This window comes from Cibotium barometz, chromosome 28 (assembly GCF_041138505.1).
Source record: "Cibotium barometz isolate CiBa-2024 chromosome 28, ASM4113850v1, whole genome shotgun sequence".
Classification (NCBI taxonomy): Eukaryota; Viridiplantae; Streptophyta; class Polypodiopsida; order Cyatheales; family Cibotiaceae; genus Cibotium; species Cibotium barometz.
In genome coordinates, this window is record NC_141073.1 from 37026549 (window position 1) to 37053784 (window position 27236).

At 45.3% G+C, this 27236-nt stretch overlaps 1 protein-coding gene across 1 annotated transcript in view; it reads left to right on the plus strand.

Moving 5' to 3' along the window:
- Positions 1-1381: 1381 nt before the first annotated feature.
- Positions 1382-27236, plus strand: part of LOC147622799 (adenosine/AMP deaminase family protein) — a 53918-nt gene continuing 28063 nt past the window's right edge. The window contains exons 1-4 of the mRNA XM_086822445.1: positions 1382-1789; positions 1897-1967; positions 2167-2258; positions 2376-2435. Coding sequence (XP_086678571.1) covers positions 1641-1789; positions 1897-1967; positions 2167-2258; positions 2376-2435 — 372 coding nt within the window. The 5' untranslated portion in view covers positions 1382-1640. The remainder of the gene's footprint in view (positions 1790-1896; positions 1968-2166; positions 2259-2375; positions 2436-27236) is intronic.

Sequence of the window (27236 nt, forward strand, 5' to 3'; positions counted from 1 at the left end):
ATAGGTCACGCAAGACTCTCTAAGGTACCTTACATATTAGTTAATGCCCTCCTTAGTGGGAGGAGGAGATGGGAGCAATAGATTGCGGAGGACCCTCTAAGGTACCTTAGGTATTAGTTAATGCCCTCCTTATGTGGGCATTAATTAATGCCAACATAAGAAAATATACCATATTTAAAATGCAATTGCATACGCAAGCCGATTTCATATCCATAATAATACCTTTTTGCTAGCCAAGCAGACCACTTCTATATAGCCAAGCAGACCACAAAATGGACAATAGATTGACCAAGTAGTAAAATGTCACAAAATGGACTAGGGTGACCTTTTTTTTGGGTTTTTTTTTTTTTTGCTTTAACTACCACTTGTAATTTTGAACGTTATAACCCATCACAAATTAAGAGACTTAGAGAGGAGATTTTTTAATTTAAAGAGTTGCAAATGCTTAGAGCTAACCCAAACACCACCCCTACCACCTTGCCCCCCCTCCCCCTTCTCTACACTGGCAGCTCAACTTTGATGTGTTCACAAGATTTCTCTAGTCTTTAGGTATTTAGGGGAACTTCAAATGAGTTTGCAGATAAACATGGTGAAAATTGTCCATGTCCGCTTCCCTTTTCCATCCTTGTCAGGGTTTTTTTCACAAAAATCGTGCACTTCAAAAGTTAGAAATAGAAAGTGCAAAAGCTGGGCCTAGTGGTCATAAAGTCTTTCCATGGGACCATGAGAGGTGTTAAAGTTATGTGGGAGTACATTTGGAGTTGTAGACAAATTGCCGATAGAGAATATGGGATTTATTTGCACCGCACGAAGGGATACACATTTTAGAATTAAACCAATCAAAATCCTCTCTAGTTGGGAAGCCTGCTAGCTTTAACAAACACATATTTTGGCTTCATATAGATGAGTAGTGGTGCACACAACTTCGGGGCAACCATGAAACTTGGCCTTTTGCAGCCCCAAAATTGGACCTCCTTTCACCAAAGTTGGAATCATGGTGATGAAGTTATGGACATGGGATGAGTCAAGATGGATGAGCATGGGCTTTGTGAAGATAAAAAAGTGATGATCATTTTCACCACAAGCTAGGTGAATATCAAACTTTTTATGCCAAATACATGTGGTCACCCTCACCCTCAAGGGGGAGGGGGGGGTTGCTTTACACATCAAGTGCTTGCTCGCCACTTTTTCTTGCTTTTCATGTTGATACTCCATGCGTGTGGATGCGGAGTCTCCCCTGTCTATCCCCCACTAGGGTGTAAAAATAGTTCAAGCCTCAAAGTCGGTGGTGGGGATAGCTATATTTTTTGTTAGTTAAACATAACTAGGAATATGTACTGCACATTTATTTATTATATATAGTTGGTGGAGGTAAGTTTTCATATATGTTGTGGTAAGTTTCCATGCCAAAACTCCATGGTTAAGCTGCCCAAGTTTCATAGATGTTGCCAAGCCAAAACTCCATGGCCTAAAAGTTGCCCAAGTTTATTGGCATGGGAAAAGGCCGTTAGGACCCTCAGGTGGGAATCAAGGGATAATTTCATATGGATTAGAATATCACTGTGGCTTTCAGTTTGGCTACTCTGAGAACCAGAGAGCGCCCTGGGAGAGAGAACCAGAGTGCGCCCTGGGAGAGAGCTATGGCGGAGGAAGATTGCACAACGCGAGTTGCAGGCTATGGCGAAGACGATGAAGAGTGTGTGCGTTCATGGATGCCATGGTGCCGCTCTCTGCCAAAAGTCGAATTGCACGCTCACCTCAATGGCTCCATCCGCTCTTCCACGCTCTTGTGCACACCTCTCCTCTTATCTGTTTCTTCTCCTTCTTCTTCTCCGTTTCAAAAACACACTCCCACCATCTCCTTCTCTCTCTGACTGCGTGAGACTGTCTGTGCAGAGAGCTCGCCGCAGGCCTGAGCAAGAAAGGCCTCATCGACCTTCCTGGAGTTCAAGCCATCATACTCAAAGGTGCGCATCCCGCTTCTCTCAGAACGTTGCGCTTTGTTCGGTTCTTCTCAATTCTTGCATTTCTTGCCCTTTCTTTTGACTAGACCTGCACGCTTCATTTCTTGTGAGTCGTTGCAATTCTTGGCTTTTCTCCTCTTTAGAGCTGCAAGCTTCAGTTTTTCAGGCTTCTTGCAATTGTTGCCCTTTCTTACTTTGCCAGGTGATCGTTCCCTTGCGGAGTGTTTCAAGCTCTTTGATTTGATCCATCTTCTCACCACCGACCACAAAACCATCACGCGAATAACCAAGGAGGTAAAGCGATTTTTCTACACCTAGCCTTCCCCGCTGGTAGAGAGAGAGAGAGAGAGAGAGAGAGAGAGAGAGAGAGAGAGGAGCGCAGTCTCAGTGTCGGGTTTTGTCTCCTCTCAGGTCATTGAAGACTTTGCTGCAGAGAATGTCATCTACCTGGAACTGCGAACAACTCCAAAGGTATTTGCCGGTAAGCCTGTTCGGGCTGGTGATCAACCTGAACTGCAATTTTTGTTAGATCACTGTAGGCCTTTACTCCTTTCTCTCTTATCATCCATAATTCATTTTTAATTAAAGCTCCATCACGTTCTAATTGTGCAAGCACCAGAAAGTACACAAAGGTTTACTGTAACGTAAAAAGGACAAAATATTTGAGAATTAATTGCATATTACTGAAGACTAGTGAAAATATAGAGGTCAAGCCATGCGGATCACTGATAGACGCACGTTTACAGGCACTTGACATCACTTTGGGCATAAAGTCCATGCATGAGTACCATCCAACCATTCATTTAGGAGCAGTCCACACCAGATTGTAGGGTTATGTACATAACTTAGATTCTCATGCAAATGCTTAAACTGCAACTTAGGAAGGAGTAAACCGAGCATCTGAATCTTCCTACTGAGATCTTCTGAGTTTAGTTCAATCCAGACAGTTCAATGCCAAGTTTTGGTGCCTTTGTCTCACTTCCACTGTTATTTTGTGGACAAGAACGACGTGCAAGTACAAGTAGCAGCACAAACGTGAGTAGTACTAGATAAGATTGTAATTGCACGGCCAATTGCTGATAAAGCGCTCTTGTTTAAAGATAAGCAGGAGGGATTTTACATGCAAAATAGCCATTATTATGGTCTAGCGCTAGATAGATTGAGACCATAAGGCCTTTTTGTGATCCCTGATAAAGGGAGAAAAATGACTACAGAGTGAACAATAAGTTGGGGTGGTTTCGCATGGGTTGCATCCCAAGGAAGGGATGCAGGAGGCACATGGAGAAAGAAAAATCAGTAGCAATTTATGTGATGAAAAATGATGCAAGTAAATCTGAAAGGTGCCTCCACATAAGTGTACGATTGACCCTAAAGACAAGGCCCTAGAAGTGAGTCTAAGGGTGATTTTTATAAGTAGTTTGTCCTATTAAGTGAGTGAGTTCGGGTAGTTTTACATGGGTTGTAGTTTGTCCTACTAATTAGTTCCAAAACAGCCCACCATTAGATCTAGCAGCCTAGAACACTGCAAAACTTTCCACAGATCCAGCAATAAGCATGGTGCTTAAATCTCCAAGTTGATTGCACAATGAGGAAAATGATAAGAATGAAAATTAAGGCATGCATTAACTCAATTAGGAAGAGACAGAGAGGAGGATGGAGAGATGAGAAGATGGAAAGAAGGGAGAGGAGAGGCGACACCTGATAGGGTTCCTATCATCCACTTAAGGGCCCCACCATGAATGGTGTGTTCGATTTACGATTATATTATGCTTAATACAAAGATGTTACCAGTGTAATACTTGACTTGCCGGAGTGTCTGGATTATTGTGGGCTGCGTTAGGCCATTTCTGGGCTGATTCGGCAGCCATGCAACCAGGCTGCTTGATTTTACTGGGGAGGATGGCCTGTTGAGCTTGGGAGAGTATGACGCTAGCCTCTTGAAGATGGTGGACAGCATTGGACTCGCTTGGATCTCCTTGCTTTAGTGCTGAGTAGAATCCAAAATCCCTTTATATAGGTTCTAAGGAGCCCTTGTCTCTGGTAGAGCAGCCTTACATTCTCACAACTGGGAAAAATCATGTTAAAATAGATTTTTTTTAAAAAAAATGCTGCGTTTTCTCATGGTAGGCCTGGTCGACTAGTCTGTGACAGTGTGATCGCAGTTGGGTACAGACTAGCAAATGCGATCACAGGCTGGTACAGCTGGTACAGCAGGTACAGCAAGTACAAGCTGCCCAAAAGCTGTCTACACTACCCATGACCTGTCCAGCCCTGCCTGGTGCTTCAGAACACATCTGCCCTTGATGACTTAGCTGCATGACGTTGGGTATTTAGCCTGGCAACCTCCCGACTTACTCCATACCTCGACTTGATTGTGTTCGGTGCTTTGCACGGCTTTTGGCCTAGTAAGTTGCATGGACATTTGTATCCAAGTGGGTTGTATCTGATATGCGGGGCAACACATGATTTGACACTTTCTTGGACCTAAATGTGATGGCAACTCACGATTTATCTCTGGACAAGGGCTCACAACATGCTCAATGCTTATCCAAATGGTAAATGACAAGTGTACTATCACATGCGGAAGCTCTGAGAGTCTTCTTTCAGCCCGAAACACCTTTCCTAGAACAACCCAATGCAAAATGCAAGCAAGAGATGGGAGATAAGAGAGAGAGATAGCTGAGTTTCAGTAGATTCTCTCTCTCTCCCTCCCGCCTGCTGTTCGCTTCCGCCGCCCTCCCTCCCGCCTGCTGTTCGCCCTGCTCGCCGCCCCCTCTCTCTTCGAACCTGTCGTCTCACTCCCTCCCGCCGCCCTCCCTCTCTGTTCGCTTCCGCCGCCCTCCCTCCCACCTGCTGACCTGTCGCCTCCCTCTCTCTCTTCGAACCTGCTGCCCTGTTCGCTGTTAGCCGCTTTCTCTCTCGTAGCCGCCCTCTCTGCTCGCCGCACAGTACTGCTGGCACTATGCTGGCTCGCTTTTCCCCACCCACCCTTGCTCAGGCCCCCAAGGCAGCAACATAACTCTCTCTCTCTCGCTTCTTCCATGGCTTCCCCCTTGCGCAACCCGACGAAGGCGACTTTATGGTCAGAAACAAGAGGATAACAAATGTGGAAAAGGAGATGAAGGAATGGAAGGCGGAGATGAAGGGATGGTGGAAGGAGAAAGCCAACTTTCTCCAAATGGTATTCAATGAGGGTAAGCGGTGGAAAGAGGAGGAGGAGGACCTCATAGCAGAAGTCAAAGACCTTCACGGGGAAGTCAACACGCTCAAAGGCGTAATTTCAGCTCTTCAGAGGGAGCTTGCAGAGGCTAAGGCAAATGGTGGACTTGAAGAAGGTGAAATTCAGCCATCCATGATAGAAGAGCTCAAGGTTATCAAGGAACAAGTACAGGCAATTAAGGAAAAAGAGAAGCAACACGAAGCAATGACTGCCTCATGGGTGGAAGTCATCACCAAGACTCAAAAGAAGATGGATGAAGCGGAGAAGTGGATAGAGGTCGCCAAGAAGGGTAAAGGTAAGGAGATAACAACCCCTACACCTACAATCATTAACATGACTTTGGAAGAGGAACAACGAAGACGTACACGTGCTTTGCATGTGAGGATTACCGGCCTTAAAGACGGGGATAAAGTTGAAGAGGAGGTGAAAGAGCTTATGGTGTTGATGGGGATTGATAGTCCGGCACACGCAAAAGCCTGGAGAGTGGGCAAAAAAAGCGGAGGCAACGGGGAAACATCAAAGGAAAGAGCTCTCATACTTCGCTTCCCCTCTATTGAGGCGAAGGAGTTCTTGAAGAGACGACCCACTTTAAAGAATACAGAGATTTTTCTTGGTGACGATCTTACTCTTTCACAGCTTGCACATATGAAGGAAGTCGTGCCAAAGATTAGGGCGGCAAGAGAAAAGGGAAAGATAGCATTTTACAGAGAAGGGAGGGTGGTCATCGTGGAGCGACGCTCTACATGACGGTGCGAGACCTATGGGACCAAATTAAAGCTGGCAGCCTGGAACTGCAATGGATCCCTCAGACTTGATGTAGGTGCCTTTGAGGACAGCTTTAGAGATAGAGATATAGTCTTCTACTTGGAGACTCACCAGGCCCTTGGTCAGATGATGCCACAGGTGATAGGATACAGATGGGAGAGCTTGCAGAGTAGGGACGAGATCGGAACACAGTAGTAGAGGATCAGGGGGGGTGGTAGTTCTTTTCAGGGAGGAGGTGCAACCGCTTCTACACATCGTTCGGAGAGATGATCAGGCCAGATATATGTGGGTGAGACTGAGGGCCGACACAGGCAGATTCTTGTATATTGCCATATGCTATTTTGCTCCTAGTACATCGACATATGCAGCACCTAGAGGGCAGTCTCCTTTCTCTGTGCTAGATGATGACATATGGGAGTTCTCTAGGGATGGAGACATCATCCTGTTAGGGGACTTTAATGCCCGACTCAATGGGCCTATGAGACCAAAGTGATACACAATAATGTCCATGGCATATCTCAACATGGAATGGAAAATGAAACAGAAAGAAAACATAAACATAGCTATCTTACTGGGTGATACAAAACTGTCCATTGAAACTCACCATGGAATACTGAGAACATAGAAATATGAGAGCAGTATCAGCTCTGGTAGATGGTAAACCACTCTCCAAAATATCAAGCATGGGGCTAATGAGTATGGCTGAGAGGTCTCCCTCATCTATGTCACGTGGAAAGGTAGCTCGATGGCGGTGGAGCATATCTTGGATCCGGAGCTGATGAGGTGATCATGGCCGATGGTTGGGGGGCATCGGGCACGCTGGAGTGCGGAGGCTCGGTCCGAGGTAACTTCTCTCGGGCGAGGTAGGTTTGGAGCAGGGTCCACAAGATCCACTATGTCGGTGTCCTCCACCTCCTGGCTTCGGAAGAAACTTGTGATGGTTGGCTAGCGAGGGAAGGGGCGGGGTGGTTGGGGTCGAAGCTCTCTCAAGAAGGTGTCCTTGTGTCTATGGAGCTCAAGCAGGAATAGACCTAGGCAACGCTGTCACTATTTGGGCATTCTCTGCGCTTCCGGCCTATGGACGAGTTCTGTAGGATGGACTGGCATCTTATGGTTGGGGACTTATGTCTACACCGAGAGCCAGTAGGCTGGATATATGGGTTGGGATTGTGTATCTGCGTCCAAATCCAGAGTGTGGTACCACGGACTACAAGCTAAATGAATAGGGAGACTGTTCAATGCATCCTTGCATAACATGTTTGCAAGTTAAAAATCCTGTCTTTGCATGAACTATTTGATTGCATGCAAGATTTGTTTGTGTAGTTCACATGTAGGGGACGCCCTCTTGTGAACCGTGCGAGTGAAACTGTATTCTGACCTCGTTTGTGGGCTGTAGACAGGTGGTAAGTACACCACTTTACTTTTTTTTTATGAGTTAAAGCAATGTATTCTTTGTTTTGCAGGTCCACACTTTAATAAGTGTGTCCGCCCAAGTTATAAGTGAGATTGGGCGTCCACACTTCATTAAAGCTCGGGCGGACAAACTATAAGTAAGAATAGACTAGAATTTCCTTCCGGTCGGCTAGGCGAGTGTCCAGGCACCCTTCCCACTAAATTTGTGTGGAAAAGGGATGGTTATGGACTGGGTGGCAGTATGAGGACCTGCCACCATGCTATTACTCATTTTGAAAATTACCTCTCTCTACACTCTCTCTCTAGAAATAGGCGCCCCCCTTCAAGAGAGCCTATTTTTGTTATTCTCTCTAACTTTTTGCTTGGTGAGAGTGTTGATTTTCATTCCCTCTTGCTCCCAACTCCAATGGAAAGCTTGAAGATTCTTCCTTTCACAGTTAAGCCTCCAGTTGCTCACCTTTTCACTCTATCTCTCTCTTCTAAATGAATATGGAGTCTCCTAACCATTCTACCGCCCCCAAATTCTGCTGAAACCCTAATTTTCAGAAACCCTAATTCTGCAGAAACCCTAATTTCAGAAACCCTAATTTTGGAGGAAACCATACCAAGCTGTGCCCCTTACTCATAGGCATCTAAAGAGCCCAAAATGCCCAATTTTGGACTCATATAACCTGCTTAAAACCCTAAAAATCAGAAACCCTAATTTCAGCCGGAAGTGGAAAACGGTCACATTCAAGCTGTAGTTCGTCCGCACGGAGGTGGAGCTCGACATTGATCGTCCAATACTTGGTAAGAGCATTTTGCAAGCAATTTTCAATTTGAGATTCGAATGCTTTGTCAATATGGTCTCCTATGTCTCGGTCCTGGCACACACATGTGTATGTGTATGGATGCCAGTGGAGCATAGCTGCGTTTGACAAGCTTCAAGGAATCAAGGAACGAAGCTACTCTCAAGTGAAGCTATGGATTCCATCGTCTACGACAAATTTGTTTGCAATGCTGTTTTCATGATCATGGATGCACTTGAACAGTTTGGCATGTGAATGCCCGTGAGGCTTGTAACAGTTTTCCTTGATAATAAAATCTATTACAAGGGGGGTCGGCCTTTTCCGGCCCTAGTGCAGTGTGCAAAAATAAAATTCAGCTTCTTACTCTATTGTGTTGCGCCGTTTAAAATTGTTTAATTATGTTAATAGCTTAAGTGTTTGCCAAGATTGTGCTCAACCCCGACCGGGGGAATCTCATTGGTATCAGAGCCTAGGATCTTCCTCCTTTCTGTGTGGAAGACGGTCCTAATCTAGCTTACACTAGCTGTTAGCATTCTTAAGCATTATGGCGAGCCAAACAGGTACTTCACGGGATGTAAATCCAAGGAAGAGTACATATGTGAAGCCAAGAGGAGACAATGTGCATGATGATACTCAAATGCATGAACAATACACTGCTGAAAATGTTTTTCTTGTGTCACATGATGGTATTGCACATGCCGGACAGCCATCTTATGTTAGAAGGGAAGGAAATGCAACTCATGTATATATGGGACAGCCATCCCGAGGTAAGGAGAAGGCTATACAGAGTGATGCACATGATGCTATGCAGGCTGAAATTGCAGACCTCAAAAGGCAATTATGTATGATGCAAAAACAACTCAAGGATATGCATGAAGACTCACAGTCAAGGCATGTATCTCGTGTGTCAAAGCATTCTCCTTTTGTGAATGATGCATTGGAAAATGTTGCCATGGAATTGGGGGTTCAACCAAGAGATATGGCTGTCTCTTACCTCATGGGACAAGGTGATGTAGTTACTCGAAAGGAAGGAGGGCTTAGGTTTAAAAAGCCTCCTCTTATGAATCAACATGCAGCTGAAACATCAAAGCTTAAATCTATTGTGCGACAGGAAAGAGAAGAGGCGTCTGCTACCTCTCATCATGCCTCTACCGCACATGTTTCTCCTCCCCACAGGTCATCTATTAAAGCTCATGAAAGTCTTCTCAAGGAACCGACTCATAAATCAGCCCCTCCTCATGATGGAATTGAGCGATATGTTCCTACTAATGAAGCAAATAAGCAACCAATCGAGAGAGATGAAGAGGAAACGCATCAACATAAGAAGAAGAAGACTAAAGAGTTTACTGCAGGTGACAAAACAGTTAAGTTTGAGTATTTTCATGGAGAATATGATTCTACCAAAGCTCTATCTTTTATCTCCCAATTTGAAATTGCTTTTCATGAGGGAGAATTTTCAGAATCATCAAAACTCAGACATGTGGGCATGTACATGAAAGGCACTGCTGCTCATTGGTGGTTGGCCGAGAAGCTTTCCGGCAACACCATTTCTACATGGGCTGAATTCAAACAAAAGTTTTATGATCAATTTTTGCCTCCAAATTTTACTCAAGATATATGCAGGAAGTGGGACAGGTTGGAGCAAAAAGAAGGGCAATCCATTACCTCTTACGTCTCCAAATTTTGGGAGGTATTAATGGAAGTGTTACCCTTCATGACCGTTACTGAAGAAGAAAAGAAGAGGAAATTTGAGTCAGGATTGCAACCCATCTTCCAAAGAGGACTACAAATCTATCCAAACCAAACTCTTCGTCAACTCATAAACTCGGTCTTGGCTTCCGAAGAGCTTAATGTCAAATGGGTGCAATCTAGAATTGACCAAAGCTTGGGCAAGGGTAAGGAGAAAGCTCGTTTTAATGTGCAAAAGGGTGGACAGCCCTTTAGAAGAGATTTCAAAGCCATACACAAAGCTGAAAATTCAGATTTGAAGGATGTAAAGCCCCCTCAAAGAGCTGAAAATGCAAAAGAAAAGAAACCGTGGCAGAAAAAGGGTGTTTATGGCTTGACTCCTCAACAAAGGGTACAATACATTCGTGAAGGCAAATGCTTTAAATGCGGTAGTAAAGATCACATCTCTCCACAATGCCCTAACAAGAATAAGAAGCCAGAAGAGCCTAAAGTGCATGTCAACATGGTATATGATGTACAGGGCAACACGGGACATGCAAACATGCATAGAATGGTATGCAAAGCATGGGGACAACTAAAAGACCAGCCAGCTTTATTCATGTTTGATGACTGCTCCACTGACAACTTCATCTCCACTGATATGGCTGCTGCCTTGGGGATTGAAGTAGGTGACATGGGACCCGAAATTCATGCATGTTCAGCTTTTCTGGAAAAAGATGTGAAGGTTACACCCCTTATTGGAAAGCTGCGAATGCATATCCAAGGATACCTCGACCACGAGAACTTTCTCGTTGCCCCTCTTAGTGGATGTGATGTATTACTGGGAAAACCTTGGCATGCACGCCTTGAGCCTACCAAGAATTACAAGACCAACAAAATCACTTTTATGTATAAAGATAGAGAGCATCATTTAGATGCAGGTGTGTCGGGTGATACTATCCCCGTTGTATCTCATATACAAATCAATAAAGCAATGAAAAAGAGTGTTTCTTCGTACTTGGTTTTTGTACGTGATAATGTGGAACACAGTAATGTACATGTGGACACTCTTACTAAAGAGAGGCTGAAATTTTTAAGCGAATTCGGGGATTGTTTTGCTGACTCTTTACCTAATGTAATGCCTCCTTCACGGCCAGAAGATCACCGCATTGAATTAGTTCCAGGGAATTCACCTCCAAATAGGCCAGCATATCGTGTTAGTGCTTGCCAACAAGAAGAGATTATGAAACAAGTGGGTGAACTACTTGAGAAAGGCTTGGTGCGGCCTAGTTCTTCGCCATTTTGTTCACCCGTTCTTCTTGTACAAAAGAAAGACGGTTCATTCCGTATGTGTGTGGATTACAGGGCATTAAATAAGATTACCATCAAGAATCGGTTTCCCATACCGAGGATTGATGATATCTTGGACAAGCTGGATGGATCATCTTGTTTTAGTCGCATTGATCTTAAAAGCGGCTATCATCAAGTGCGAGTGATGCCACAGGATGTACATAAGACAGCATTTCGCACTTCTTTTGGTCTCTATGAGTATTTGGTTATGCCATTCGGTCTTACAAATGCCCCGGCTACTTTCAATCGCATGATGGACCGAATTTTCAGAAATCATAGAACTTTTACAGGTGTGTTCTTTGATGACATTCTTGTATTCTCCAAGAATGAGGAGGATCACAAAAAGCACTTAAGAGTGGTCTTTGAAGAACTAAGGCAGCATAAGCTTATGATCAACGCCAAAAAGAGTGAATTTTTCCTTTCAGAGATTCACTACTTGGGACACATAGTATCAAAGGATGGTGTACGAATGGATCCTGCAAAGATCCAAACCATCAAAGATTGGCCAGAACTTAAATCTATTCATGAAGTCCGAAGCTTTCTTGGTCTATGTTCATATTACAGGAGATTTATCTTTCACTTTGCAATGATTGCTTCGCCATTGCATGAACTCACCAAGAAACGTCCTATGTTTAAATGGACAGAGGTTGAGATTAATGCTTTCAATAAGCTCAAAAATGCCATTATCACAGGGCCAGTCTTAATCATTCCAGACTTGCAAAAGCCATTTGTGGTAGAATGTGATGCTTGTGGCAATTGCATTGGAGCCGTCTTAAATCAAGAAGGACATGCCATTGCATTTGAAAGCAGGAGATTGCAAAATGCTGAACTTACTCTTGATGTTTATCAGAAGGAATTATTGGCCGTCATTCATGCTCTCACAGTATGGAAACATTACTTATTGGGAGCTGAATTTGTTGTCAAAACTGATCACCAAAGTTTGCGGTACTTTCTTACGCAAACTAAACTCTCTGAGAAACAAATGAGAATGGCCAATTTTCTCTCAATGTTTCATTTTCAGATTTTGCATACTCCTGGCAAGAAAAATGTGGTAGCAGATGCATTGTCCAGAAAACCATATGTGGCTGCAATTTCGGTTGCTTCTCATCAAGACTTGTCTACTATGCGAGAAATGTACCATTTGGATGCTGATTTTTCAGATTTATGGGCTGATTTAATGACTGGTCATACACATGCTTCTTATGTGGTCAAAGATGGTTATATCATGAAGGATAACTGCTTATGTGTGGTTTCAAACATGAGACAAAAAGTTTTGGATGAATGTCATGCACCACCTTATGCAGGGCATAGAGGGATACTCCCTACTACTCAAATGATTGAGAGATACTTCTTTTGGCCAGGTATGAGGAAAGATATAGAAGCCTATGTACGTGCATGTGTCACCTGCCAAAAGGTAAAATTTGATAGGCAAAAGACTCCTGGTTTGCTTCAGCCTTTGCCTATTCCGGACCAGCCATGGGAAAGCATTGCAATGGATTTTATTATGGATTTGCCCCGCACCCCAAATGGCAATGATGCAATATGGACAATTGTGGACAGGTTTAGTAAACAAGCACATTTTCTACCTGTCAAAAAGACCATAAAACCAGAACATATGGTCAAAATTTTTGTGTCACAGGTATTTAAACACCATGGTATGCCCAAATCAATTGTGGGAGACAGGGATCCCCGAACAACAAGCCTCTTTTTGGAGAGCTCTTTTTGATAACATGGGCACAAAGCTGAATTTTTCTTCAGCTTATCATCCTCAAACGGATGGACAAAGTGAAGCTGCAAATTCAGCTGTGTTGGATTTGCTTAAATGCTATGTGACAGATCAGAAATCTTCTTGGGAAAAGTATCTACCGCTTGTAGAATTTGCATACAATAATACGGTACATGCTTCTACAGGCAAGGCCCCATTTGAGATCATTTATGGCAAAGTGGTATTACCACCTATCTTACGCACAAAAGATGAGATATTTGCTGCTGATGACTTTGTCAGGGACCTTGATATTGCCTTTTCACAAGTTCGGACAGCCATTGCACGCTCTCAAGCAAAGCATAAGAAAGCTGCCGACAAGCATAGAAGGCAATTGGACATTAAAGAGAATGACTTGGTATTGCTAAAATTTGAGAAAGCTAGACTCAGGAAGAGGTCTGGCAAGGAGAGAGCATGCCCAAAACTCTACCAGGTATTATGGACCCTTCAAGGTGATCAAGAAGATCAATGATGTGGCTTTTCGACTTGCTTTACCGGATCATTGGAAGATTCATAATGCATTCCATGTGAGCCTCTTGCGCAAATATGTGGGACCGGAACCTTTGGAACCGGTTATGGAAGATCCACCAGAGGTGGAAGAGCTGGAAGAGGTATTGCAGCCAGAGCAAATTGTGTTTCATAAGGAGCGAAAGTTTGCAGGTGGCAAACTCCAGAGGCGCTACCTGGTGAAATTCAAGAACTATTCTCCTATGGATGCAAAATGGATGGATGAAACATACTTCCAGGAGTATCCGCAGCTCCTTCAAGCATATTTGGAAGCATTTCAGTTGCGGTCAACTGTTTAGAAGCAGGGGAGGATGTCACTATTTGGGCATTCTCTGCGCTTCCGGCCTATGGACGAGTTCTGTAGGATGGACTGGCATCTTATGGTTGGGGACTTATGTCTACACCGAGAGCCAGTAGGCTGGATATATGGGTTGGGATTGTGTATCTGCGCCCAAATCCAGAGTGTGGTACCACGGACTACAAGCTAAATGAATAGGGAGACTGTTCAATGCATCCTTGCATAACATGTTTGCAAGTTAAAAATCCTGTCTTTGCATGAACTATTTGATTGCATGCAAGATTTGTTTGTGTAGTTCACATGTAGGGGACGCCCTCTTGTGAACCGTGCGAGTGAAACTGTATTCTGACCTCGTTTGTGGGCTGTAGACAGGTGGTAAGTACACCACTTTACTTTTTTTTTATGAGTTAAAGCAATGTATTCTTTGTTTTGCAGGTCCACACTTTAATAAGTGTGTCCGCCCAAGTTATAAGTGAGATTGGGCGTCCACACTTCATTAAAGCTCGGGCGGACAAACTATAAGTAAGAATAGACTAGAATTTCCTTCCGGTCGGCTAGGCGAGTGTCCAGGCACCCTTCCCACTAAATTTGTGTGGAAAAGGGATGGTTATGGACTGGGTGGCAGTATGAGGACCTGCCACCATGCTATTACTCATTTTGAAAATTACCTCTCTCTACACTCTCTCTCTAGAAATAGGCGCCCCCCTTCAAGAGAGCCTATTTTTGTTATTCTCTCTAACTTTTTGCTTGGTGAGAGTGCTGATTTTCATTCCCTCTTGCTCCCAACTCCAATGGAAAGCTTGAAGATTCTTCCTTTCACAGTTAAGCCTCCAGTTGCTCACCTTTTCACTCTATCTCTCTCTTCTAAATGAATATGGAGTCTCCTAACCATTCTACCGCCCCCAAATTCTGCTGAAACCCTAATTTTCAGAAACCCTAATTCTGCAGAAACCCTAATTTCAGAAACCCTAATTTTGGAGGAAACCATACCAAGCTGTGCCCCTTACTCATAGGCATCTAAAGAGCCCAAAATGCCCAATTTTGGACTCATATAACCTGCTTAAAACCCTAAAAATCAGAAACCCTAATTTCAGCCGGAAGTGGAAAACGGTCACATTCAAGCTGTAGTTCGTCCGCACGGAGGTGGAGCTCGACATTGATCGTCCAATACTTGGTAAGAGCATTTTGCAAGCAATTTTCAATTTGAGATTCGAATGCTTTGTCAATATGGTCTCCTATGTCTCGGTCCTGGCACACACATGTGTATGTGTATGGATGCCAGTGGAGCATAGCTGCGTTTGACAAGCTTCAAGGAATCAAGGAACGAAGCTACTCTCAAGTGAAGCTATGGATTCCATCGTCTACGACAAATTTGTTTGCAATGCTGTTTTCATGATCATGGATGCACTTGAACAGTTTGGCATGTGAATGCCCGTGAGGCTTGTAACAGTTTTCCTTGATAATAAAATCTATTACAAGGGGGGTCGGCCTTTTCCGGCCCTAGTGCAGTGTGCAAAAATAAAATTCAGCTTCTTACTCTATTGTGTTGCGCCGTTTAAAATTGTTTAATTATGTTAATAGCTTAAGTGTTTGCCAAGATTGTGCTCAACCCCGACCGGGGGAATCTCAAACGCTGGTTTTGGAAGTCAATGATCCTGGAGAGTGGACCAAATCCCTCATGAAATACACAGTGAAACCTCCCGCAGATCTCATAGTATACTGGGCAGCGGCATATGTAATGCTCCTCTGTCTCAACCTCTGTGTGGCATAATTGGCAGATCCTCTCCTCTCCGGGTCTTCGTATGAGAGAGAGAGAGGGGGAGAGAGAGAGAGAGGAAAGAAAGTTATATTGACGTCTATGGAAGACCCCAAGCGTCTATGAGACCAAAAGTAATACAATGGTACCATGGATATACTGAGCCATGGAAAACTGAAAGAAAAAGTAAAAACATCTGATAGTACATGTGATGTAGAGTGAGATATGCTGTGAGCAGCTAATGACGATACCCACCTCGGCCAGAACTGATCTGATGGTGGAGTGAATTTCAGGCCTCTGTGATGGAGCGTGTCATGTCGACGGAGAACCTCACGAATCCGTCTCTGTGTGGTGGAGGGTCATGATGCTCTTGGTCGTGGACGTTTGGCTTGCAGAATGGATTGAGCTCTCTCGCTAAGAATTCCTTTGGGGTGTGGAGCTAGAGCGTGGGTATGGGTGGTGGGCTCTGATGTCATCGTAGAGGAATTGTTGTGGGTAGTGGATTCCGATGTGGATGTGTGTACCACAAAGAAATCTGTGATGGCTCTCTATGAGGTGTCCTGTCGGAGCCAAGGCTGTCTCTGAGCATGCTGCCTCAACACTACATCCCTTTGTTGTTTGAGCTCCATCAAGTACATGCCCAAGCACCTTTGATCCTCAAATTATATCACCCGTGTGACTGGTCTCCGAATCCCTCTCGGAAGAGGCACTGGAATCTCCCCCGTATCTCATAGTAAGCCGGGTAACTGCCCATATAATGGGCCTCATCCTCTACTGCTCCTGTGATGCATGCTGTGCATGTCCTCTCCTCATGTGGGATATCCTCAACCCTGCTAGTCTCTACTTTGAGGCGGTGGGAGGATACCCTGAGCTGGTTGATCGTGATACGCATAGCACGTGACGTGTATCTGTATGTATCCCGGTATCTCAAAGAAATCATCGTCAGAGAGTCTCAAGAAGTGATCTTTGTAGAACTCACACTTCTTACCAAATGACTGAGACACCCTTGTCTGGTATATGTGGTAGCCCAAGTAGATCTAACCGGATGATCCGGTTGATCTCCTGTCGTGAGAGATCAAGGTAGGGGGAATCTAGGCTATACTGAAACGGGGGGAGATGGTCCATTTTAATGCCATGTGCACGAAACCACTCGACTACCTCAGAGTACCATGCATGTGTCGGTAATGGTGGTGGCCGTGTCATTGAGGAGGAGGGCAGTCCAGACTGTCTCAATCGCTCCCTCTCCCTCTCGCAATATAATTGCATAGAGGACTCTAGTGCTAGGCGTGGGAGGCGATCTCTGTCAAGCGTGTATACATGTTGAATATAAGTGATAGTCTGAAAAAGGGCATCTATAACCAGTGGGGCCACCCCAAACTCTGCATGTAGAATGCCATGTAATACAAATGGCTTAATCTTGATCATGCGTGACAACATCATCACTTGTAGCCTCTCTATGCTCCTCCAGTGATCCTTCTCTTGGCCTGGCCCCCAAAAGGCTGCACGATACCTAGCTGTTGGTCGCACTAAAGTATCGAAGAGCCAGCACTTAGTGTGAGGTTCTTGGAAATGTGCTTGGAAACACTGTCTCTCCATACGGGCTAGGGAGGCATGCCCGCTCGCAAGTCGGCCAATGGCAGCTGCGGTCATGCAAAACAAAGGGCCTGTAAAAGGGACTCCTAGATACACATACTTCTGCACAATCTCCACTGGGGTATCTCTATATATGAAAGAAAATCGTGAGGCGACTGCATAAGATGTGCTGAAGACCATAACCTTGGTTTTGCCCATTTACCGTAAGGTCTCTCCCCCTGCAAAATCTGTCCAACGCATGTAAGTGTTTCTGTAAACCCTCAGCTGAACCTGAGATCAAGACAATGTCATCAGCATATAGCAATATGGGCACTACTGTCTGAGCCAATGGTGAACCTCTCCCTCCGAAACTATCCACAAATATTGCGATCTCATCAATGTATAGGCCAAAGAGTATAGATGAGAGTGGGCAGGCTTGCTTAACCCCAATAGTGCTACATATATGCTCTCGAGGTCCCACCGGGTGCACGTGCTCGGCTGAGTACTGCCTCATATAGTGCCATCACAGAGGGACGAAGTCAAAGGCTTTGCGGGAATTCACAAAGCAACAATACACATGTCTCTTTGAAGACCTCGCTTCCTCTATGATAGCTCGTAAAGTAAAGATATGGTCCAGTGTGGAGAAGTTTTTCTTGTAGCCTGCTTGGCTTGATGCTCTGTTTCCCATCCTCTCTACCATAGAGCTCATCATGTCCTCTAGTACTGCCCCATAGATTTTAGCCATTGTGTGACCAATCATGATAGTCCTGTAGTTACCTGGGTCCGTGGGGTCTCCTGCTTTGTGGATGAGGATGATGGTGTTGGTAGTCCAGGAGGGTGGGAAGCCTTCACAGACTGCTCTGTTAAAAAGATAGGCAAGAATGGGAGCCAATACGCGGTGCCCGTGGCAAAATGTTCTGCGCGTAGATCCTCATGATCTTTTTTTCTCCCATTATGCAGCTTTTTAAAGAGCCCTAGTGACATTGGGGGAATCAAAGAGATAAGATGATGTAGGCCGAGGGATGTGTGACATTTGTGGTATAGGTTGGTTTGGCACATCATACAACTGTCGTGCATAGGCTGCCCAAAGGCTAGGATCTGTGATAGGTGTAGGTTCTCTTTTTTCTTCAAGAATGCGCCAAGCCTTTGAGTTGTCCTCGCTCAAAAAGAGTCGGTATAACTCGTGTTCTCGTCTGGCGAGAAATACCCGTTTCTTTCGGTGAGTGAATGTACAGAAGATGCGTTGCATCTTGTCACCAGCCTGGACATTACCAAGTTTGAAAGGGGTCTGGTGGACTCCAGGATGTTTAAATATTTGGAAAGTACAAGCTTTGGGAATGGGGGATTATCCTAGAATACAAAGGACCACACTCCTAAATTTTAGGAGAGTTGCTATTTTTGGCCCGACTCCGATGGAAATTCTGTTCGCGTCATTACATTTGGAATTGAGCAGATACCAAGAGTTGGCAAAGTGCCTATGACAGAATATCTACTAGTTGGGATATTTTTAGAGATAAAGTTTATGGAAGGACCTATCTCTTAGATTGGGACATGTGGCAAGAAAGTGGACCAAAGTGAGACAAGTGGCCTGACACTTGTTAGAAAGTGGATCAAAGTGAGACAAGTGGCCTCACACTTGTCACTTCAGCTATTGTGTGGCTCCCCACTTGTCATTGTAGCCTTCTCTTGCCATTTCAGCTCATGGGAGGCCCAAATCTATAAATTGGAGCCCTCTCTCTTCATTAATGGAGGCTCTCTTGCTGCACACTAGCCTCTACCACCGTTACAGGCTGCCCTAATGATGGCTACTCTCTTTCTCTCTCTCTTGAAGGCTGCCCATGAAGAATACTGGCTGTTGGGGACTGTTTTGGAGGCTTCCATCGCGAAGAAATACTGAAGGCAAGGGTATTTAATCATTTATTATGATTTCTAGCCATTGTACTTGTTGCACCAGCATTTGTACTTGCTGTACCTGTTGTACCAGCCATCGTATTGGCTGTACCAGCCATTGTACCTGCCGTACCAGCCACCGTACCGGCTGTACCAGCCACCGTACCTGCTGTACTAGTCATTGTACCTATTGTACCAGCATTTGTACTTGTTGTACTTGCTGTACCAGCCATTGTACCGGCTGTACCAGCCATTGTACTTGCTGTACCAGCCATTGTACTTGCTGTACCAGCAATTGTACCTGCTGTACCGGCTGAATGGAGAGTTATACTTGCTGTACCAGCTCTATTGCATGAAGACCCGTGGTTTTTGGGGAAGAATTAGTACCCACACGGAGGTATATGGATTATATGGTTGGCTCGGCATTTCTACAGCCTATGTTCCGGCTTGGTAGCCTTGTGTTGGGCTGTGTTATGGCATTTGTATAGGGATAATCCGGCATCTCCCGTGGGGAGAGTAAGGCCCTCAAAGCTTGTACATGATATTATTCTCCTTGGGTAATAAAATACTCCAAGGGGGGGGGAGTCAGCCCATTCCGGCCTCTATGCGGTGTCACACGTGCAAGCTCCATTTTCAGCATTTGTGGATGTTTTGTCCAGCTTTATGTTTTATGCAAAGTGATGATGGATATGTGTTAAGGCTGTGGCCATGTTTAAATGTTTTAATATGCATTGATGGTATCAACAAGTGTGTCAAAGGCCCTAGTCCCCCGGGCACCCGCCGCGAGTTTCATTGGTATCAGAGCATAGGCTTTTTTGGAAGTGGAGGCTTCCTTCTATCAATAAAGGAAGAGAAAAGATCTCAAGTGGGGGACCACACTTACCATCATTGCTGTTAAGCATGGCCAGCTGCTTCATAGCTTATGAAGCAAGAGCATGAGCAGTAGACAGCTTGTTGATCTAAGGATTTATGAATTCACAGAATTTTATCGTGGAAGTGTGAAGTTGGCTTTATGTGCACACGTTTAGCACTCTTTCCATATGGATATTGTGGATTATATTATCAAGCTTACAGGCAAGCTATATGGAGATATATCTCAGGATATCTTAAGAATATGGTGACGAGATGTTTCTTTTGGCTTCATGACCAACCTGGCAAAGAAAAGCTAAGTATACTTTGAGTTTGCAAAGTTGGTGCTTTGGCTATTTACTATGAAGTGTTTTTGATGTTCACTAACCCTTGTATAGCTATGCAAGGAGAAAGGTGGTGTTGTTTGCCTTGAGATGGTTTCAGGGAAACATTGTTTATGGCTCCCTTTAGTGGGATGAATTCTTTTCATGGATCCCTTTATTGGGATGGATTATATCTACGGAGATTTCTTTCTTCGACGAGATTTATATAGATATTGGGCTTCACAAGCAATTTCTATGGACGAATCTGTTGGACATGATGGGACTTATGTCTATGCCAAGGGTCATGTGGACCGATGTCTTGTTGGCAGGAGACTTATTTTGTCTCGCCCATTTACTTGGGACATGGATTATGATATCTGGACTTATGGGACTGATTTGTCTCGCCCATTTACTTGGGACATGGATTATGATATCTGGATTTATGGGACTGTTTTGTCTCGCCCATTTACTTGGGACATGGATTATGATATCTGGCTTATGGGACTGATTTGTCTCGCCCATTTACTTGGGACATGGATTATGATATCTGGCTTATGGGACTGATTTGTCTCGCCCATTTATCTTGGGACATGATTATGATATCTAGACTTATGGGACTGTTTTTGTCTCGCCCATTTATCTGGGACATGATTTTGATATTGGTATTATGGAGACTTATTTAGTCTCGCCCATTTCTTTGGGACATGGATTCTTCAGTTATATTGGATTTTTGAGACTGTCTCGTCTCGCCCAATCGATGGGACATGATTATATCTTGAATATATGGCCTGAAGCTTAAAGTTGCGGACAACTTTTAAGAAGTTGGGGAGGATGTCACCAGCCTGGACATTTACCAGGTCTGAAAGGGGTCTGGTGGACTCCAGGATGTTTAAATATTTGGAAAGTACAAGCTTTGGGAATGGGGGATTATCCTAGAATACAAAGGACCACACTCCTAAAATTTAGGAGAGTTGCTATTTTTGGCCCGACTCCGATGGAAATTCTGTTCGCGTCATTACATCTGGAATTGAGCAGATACCAAGAGTTGGCAAAGTGCCTATGACAGAATCTCTACTAGTTGGGATATTTTTAGAGATAAAGTTTATGGAAGGACCCATCTCTTAGATTGGGACATGTGGCAAGAAAGTGGACCAAAGTGAGACAAGTGGCCTGACACTTGTTAGAAAGTGGATCAAAGTGAGACAAGTGGCCTCACACTTGTCACTTCAGCTATTGTGTGGCTCTCCACTTGTCATTGTAGCCTTCTCTTGCCATTTTAGCTCATGGGAGGCCCAAATCTATAAATTGGAGCCCTCTCTCTTCATTAATGGAGGCTCTCTTGCTGCACACTAGCCTCTACCACCGTTATTACAGGCTGCCCTAATGATGGCTACTCTCTTTCTCTCTCTCTTGAAGGCTGCCCATGAAGAATACCGGCTGTTGGGGACTGTTTTGGAGGCTTCCATCGCGAAGAAATACTGAAGGCAAGGGTATTTAATCATTTATTATGATTTCCAGCCATTGTACTTGTTGCACTAGCATTTGTACTTGCTGTACCTGTTGTACCAGCCATCGTATTGGCTGTACCAGCCACTGTACCTACCGTACCAACCACCGTACCGGCTGTACAAGCCACTGTACCTACTGTACTAGTCATTGTACCTATTGTACCAGCATTTGTACTTGTTGTACCTACTGTACCAGCCACTGCACCGGCTGTACCAGCCACTGTACCTGCTGCACCAGCCATTGTACTTGTTGTACCAGCCATTGTACTTGCTGTACCGGCTGAATGGAGAGTTATACTTGCTGTACCAGCTCTATTGCATGAAGACCCATGGTTTTTGGGGAAGAATTAGTACCCACACGGAGGTATATGGATTATATGTTTGGCTCAGCATTTCTACATCCTATGTTCCGGCTTGGTAGCCTTGTGTTGGGCTGTGTTATGGCATTTGTATAGGGATAATCCGGCATCTCCCGTGGGGAGAGTAAGGCCCTCAAAGCTTGTACATGATATTATTCTCCTTGGGTAATAAAATACTCCAAGGGGGGGGGTCGGCCCATTCCGGCCTCTATGCGGTGTCACACGTGCAAGCTCCATTTTCAGCATTTGTGGATGTTTTGTCCAGCTTTATGTTTTATGCAAAGTGATGATGGATATGTGTTAAGGCTGTGGCCATGTTTAAATGTTTTAATATGCATTGATGGTATCAACAAGTGTGTCAAAGGCCCTAGTCACCCGGGCACCCGCCGCGAGTTTCACATCTTATGTGTTGAAATCAGCCCATGTTCCCTCGGGTAAGAGGCGAAGCCTGGTGGTTTTGCACTCTTCATCATACCATCCATTGTGGGGTTGGGATACTACTGTCAAAGTTGTTGTGGAGTATGTGGTTTAGGGGAAGCTGGTGTGGGCGGAGTCATGGATGATGGAGGAAAGCTGGGATGTAATGGTGGAGATAGGGAGGGATAAGTTTAGAGCTGAAATGTGGCGGGAGAGGTGGGCCTCATAGATGTGGTCAAGATCATGATGGAAATGAATCCGTGTGAAGGTGGTGGCAAGGGGTGTGGGCGGTAAGGTGGGGCATGAGATCGTGAAAGAAAGTAATGCGTGGTCAGCTAGTATGGGGGGAGGAGGGATGGTGAAGTCTGGGATGTGTGGTATAAGAGTGGGAGACCCCATATGAGGTAATCCACCGTACTAGTGCCTCCCCCATGCGGAAAAGATGTAAGGCTGTCCGAATGCGGCCATCTGGACAGCCCATTATATATAACCAGCTCATGCATAGCCCCCATCTCCAAGAAGTGTCTACCATATGGTGTTGCATTCCCCATATCCTTGTTGGTCCTCTGGAGGCCCATCTCAGCCAAGTCAATTTCTGACAACATAATGGCATCTTCCTCTGGAAGTCATATGTCTGCACTTGTTCCCCTTTTTTCTGTGCATTAAAGTCTCCTAATAGGAGGACCTCTCCTTGTTTGGAGAACTCTGCAATGTTTGCAAATAATGGTGCATATGGAGTCTCCCCTTTCTCTTTCAACCTGCATGCATATTCTGATTTCTCTAGTGGGAAGTAGCATACTGCAATATGCATCACTCTGAAGCCAGGCCTAGCTAATCACATCCACATAAAGTGAGCCTCCTCATCGTGTCTAACCATTGTGAGCATGCCTTTCAAATGAGGGCGAAACAAGCATGCCACTCCTCCCGAGTCACGTACCCCCCCGTGGTGCGTGTTTGTCCTTTGAAAGCTGACTCCCATGTGTAACCCTCCACTTTGGGTAGCCCTCTCTTAGGGCTTTGATGCATTTCTGTGTAGAAGATAATATCCCTATTTGTGTAAGTCGCTGTGAAGCCTCCTATGTTTGACCATAGAGTTCCATCGCAATTCCATACTCCCATCCTCAATGCATCTATGGTCTCATAGACCTTGCACCGTCATGTGGGGCGTTTATCCGTGATGATGACTCGGTCATCACGATAAATGGCCCATTTTCTTGCCTTGTGGGCTTCCATAACCTGAACCATCCCAGCTTTCCTATGTTCCACCTCTAGGGGTGAGGTCATCTCCAAGGTATATTTTGGTGGTTCGGAGGGTGGCCCTCTTCTTCAAGAATGCCAAACTTGAACTTGAGGAGGAGAGGCTCTCTCTTGTCAAGTCCTTCCCGACTCGCGAAGCATCTACAAAAGGGGTGTCACTGAGGCCCATCTGTTTGCATAAAGTCTCACCGTCCTCTTTTGGTGAGTTGCCCGCTTGCAAGCCTATTACTCGCACATGTAGAGCCCTAGATTGGCGACACTTCTCTTCCACAAGTGTGGCCATCATGATGGATGTGGCATTTGGGGTGTGGACTGTTTTTTGCTTTTTCACAACCTCAACCCGTTTGGAGGTTTCTCCAACCTCCTCTTTGGTTGCTTCCATGTCTTTTCGGAGGCCCGGAATCCTGATTTGGCCTCTTGAATCTCTGTCGTGATTGCCCTCTTAGCCTTCTCTAGTTCCACCTCAAGTTTGGCATTGGCGTCTTGCAATTGGGCAATCTCTAGAGCAAGAGCTTCTTGTGTGGCTAGCTCTCCTTCTTTCTCTTTGCCATACTCTAGCTCTCCTTCTTTCTCTTTGCCATACTTGTCTCTTCCTTGCATAATTCCATACATTTCTCCATGCATGCAGCTAGGCATGCGTCCTTCCAGGCTTCCATCTCTTGTTGCATCTCATCTTGCAGCTGTTTGTACATTTTCTCTACCCGGTTGTCTTTTCCTTGGATCTCAGTCCTTATAGCATGAATCTCCTTTTGATGCTGGTTCAATGTTGTATCTATCAGCTTCTTTTGGTTTGAAAGGGCCTTTTGAGCCTGTTCTTCGATCTTGTTCACTCTATCTTCAAGAGGGAGCACCATGTCACAATCACCCAGCTTAAGCTGTGGTCAAGGACACGGGAGAAGACGGGAGCCGGCTCGATGTGCGGTGGGGTAAGGGTGGGAGTGGCTTTTGGTTGAGGTTTCAACCATTTGTCCGGTGTAATGACATTCTACATTACTGGGGTTAGACAGGACAGAGCCAGCCCAACCGGAAATAGGAGAGAGGGCGGCGGCGGACAGAGAAGATGGAGGGCGCAAAGCACACGCAGGAGAGAGAAAGAAAGAAAGATATATTAACGTCTACAAGAGGCCAAAGTGGCCTATGAGACAAAAGTACCAATACATCCAAAACTCAAGGAAACTAAATGTCCCGAGTAGAAAATGAAAAGCATAAACCGAAAAACAACTAGCTATAACATGTGGCCAAAGAGGAACTAGTGGCTTGATACAATTGCCAGAAAAAGGCATATTTGATAAAAGTGTGGAACTGGAAAAATGGTAGGCTATGGGAAGCAGTTGAGATAGACTCATCCCATAATGTCTCGCATAGGTCAATCCAGCATAGATAGGCTGAAGCGCCGAGGTCGTGCCAATATTGCCTGTATCCTCTGATAATGTCTCAGCTGGGGCCGCGGCCAAGCAGGTCGTGGACACCGTGCTCTACATAGCTCTCCAGCTCTGTCCAGGGTGACTCCTCGAGGTGGCTGTGTGGGCCCAGTCGACTCGTGGTCAACGGTGCACGGGGTCACTGTTGCTCTGAAGAAGTGGGTAAGGGTGTGCTGGCGTGTGTCTCGGACGTGCCCCCTTGTCTGGAGCGTAGGATGTGGTCTCGGTGTTTGCATAGCTCGAGGAGAAAAAGCCCAAGACAACGGTGGTCTAAGTAGTCCATCACTCTGGACAATGGCCCAAATCCATCTTGGAAGAGGCAATGAAAGCGCCCCGGATCTCGTAGTACACTGGGCACCGACATATGTAGTGCTTCTCAGTCTTTGGCTCCAGCTGACAGAGCTGGCAAATCCAATCCTTAGGGGCAAGGGAGACGGCTCCATATCGATCGGTCTCTATCCTTAGCTAATGTGAAGATGTGCGGATCTGGCCGATAGCACATCTGACTCCATGAGAGAGGTGAATGTCCATGTACCTCGGGTGGACAACAAAACCATCAGGGGATAAGTGGAGAAGATGCTCTCGGTAGAAAGCCATCTTCGTCCCTAGTGGCTCGGCCGGTGTGATCCATGTGCGTGCTATGTGTAGCTGAATGATATCCATCCTGATGATCTTGTTGAGCTCACTCCGGCTCAACTCTAGGAAGGGGGAGTCCAGGCTGTACTGTAAAGGTGGAAGGCAGTCCATATGCATACCATGTAGGTGTAACCATGTGCTAGTCTGGGCATACCAGCACTCCGTGTCGCCCTGTGATGCGAGCTGTCTGGATGACTCTAGCGCGAGTCTAGAGTATCTGTGCCTAGAGAGGCTCCATAGCCTATGTATGAAAGTGACCGTTTGGAAGAGGGAGGGCCTTGGCTACGATTGGTGGGGCTCCCATCTTTGCTTGGACTATCTCATGTGGTACTGATGATTTACTCTTGATCATGCGGGAGATCATCGCTAGTGGTCTCTCCATCTGCTCCCACCCATCATAAAACTCCCCTCCGCTCAAGGTTGGCTGCTCTGTTGTAGATCCACTCCTCCGCCTGTGATAAGAGACTCGGCCCCCAGATGGGAGCACCATACAAAAGTGCTGGTGTAACCAACGTGTCAAATAACCAGAGCTTTGTATGAGGCTCATGAAGCTGGATGTGTGCACATTGGCTCTCTAGGGCTCCGAGTCAATCTGTCCTCCGCCACCCTCCTCGTGGTAAAGCACGGTCCAACAAAAGTGGCCCCCAGGCAGACATATCTCCTGACTCTCTGTACTGTCTCCCCACCATAGCTGAACTTAGGCAACCAGTCAGCCCATGCTGAGAGGTGTTAAACACCATTACCTTGGTCTTCCCAAGGTTCACTGTAAGGTCCCTATCCTGGTAGAAGGTCTGTAATGCATCCAGGTGTCTCTGTAGCCCCTCTGGTGTATCTGAGATAAGTACAATGTCATCGGCATAGAGTAGCAGAGGGATCAACACTCCTCCCAAGCCAACTCCAGGTCCTAGTCTGTCAATCTAGTTAGAGATCTCATCAATGTATAGCTCAAAGAATGTGGGTGATAGCGGGCAACCTTGCTTCATCCCAATAGTGCTGGTGATCTCCTCTGACATCCCTCCCAGAGCCCGACCTAGCCTCTGATGACAGACTCATACATCTCATCTCAGCGGGCACCCCCATGTCCTGCAGCCTCTGCATCCTCCCTCGTGGTACTGTGTTAAAGGCCTTGCGGAAATCCACCAAGAGAAAGAAAGAAAGAAAGAAAGCTATATTAACGTCTACTAGAGGCCGAACTCGACCTATGAGATAGATCAATGTACAACTGTCAATGTCTTCTGGATGTCCAGAAAAAAAAAAAGAGGACAAAATGAACATGAAATAAACTATGAAAGTACTGAGCTAATGGGGGGGTGTGATGGATGGAGCACTATTGCTAGAGGCTCAGTATGCAAACTATACGCGCAGGGTATACAAGAATGCAATGCAGATCTGTCTAGCTCCAACCAGTACCATAATGGGGGTGTAATATGTGATTCATAGGCGATGGCGAGGCAAAAATACCTCGGAGCATGATCTCTGGTTGTGAATGTAAATGAGCTAGCCGCTCCTGGAT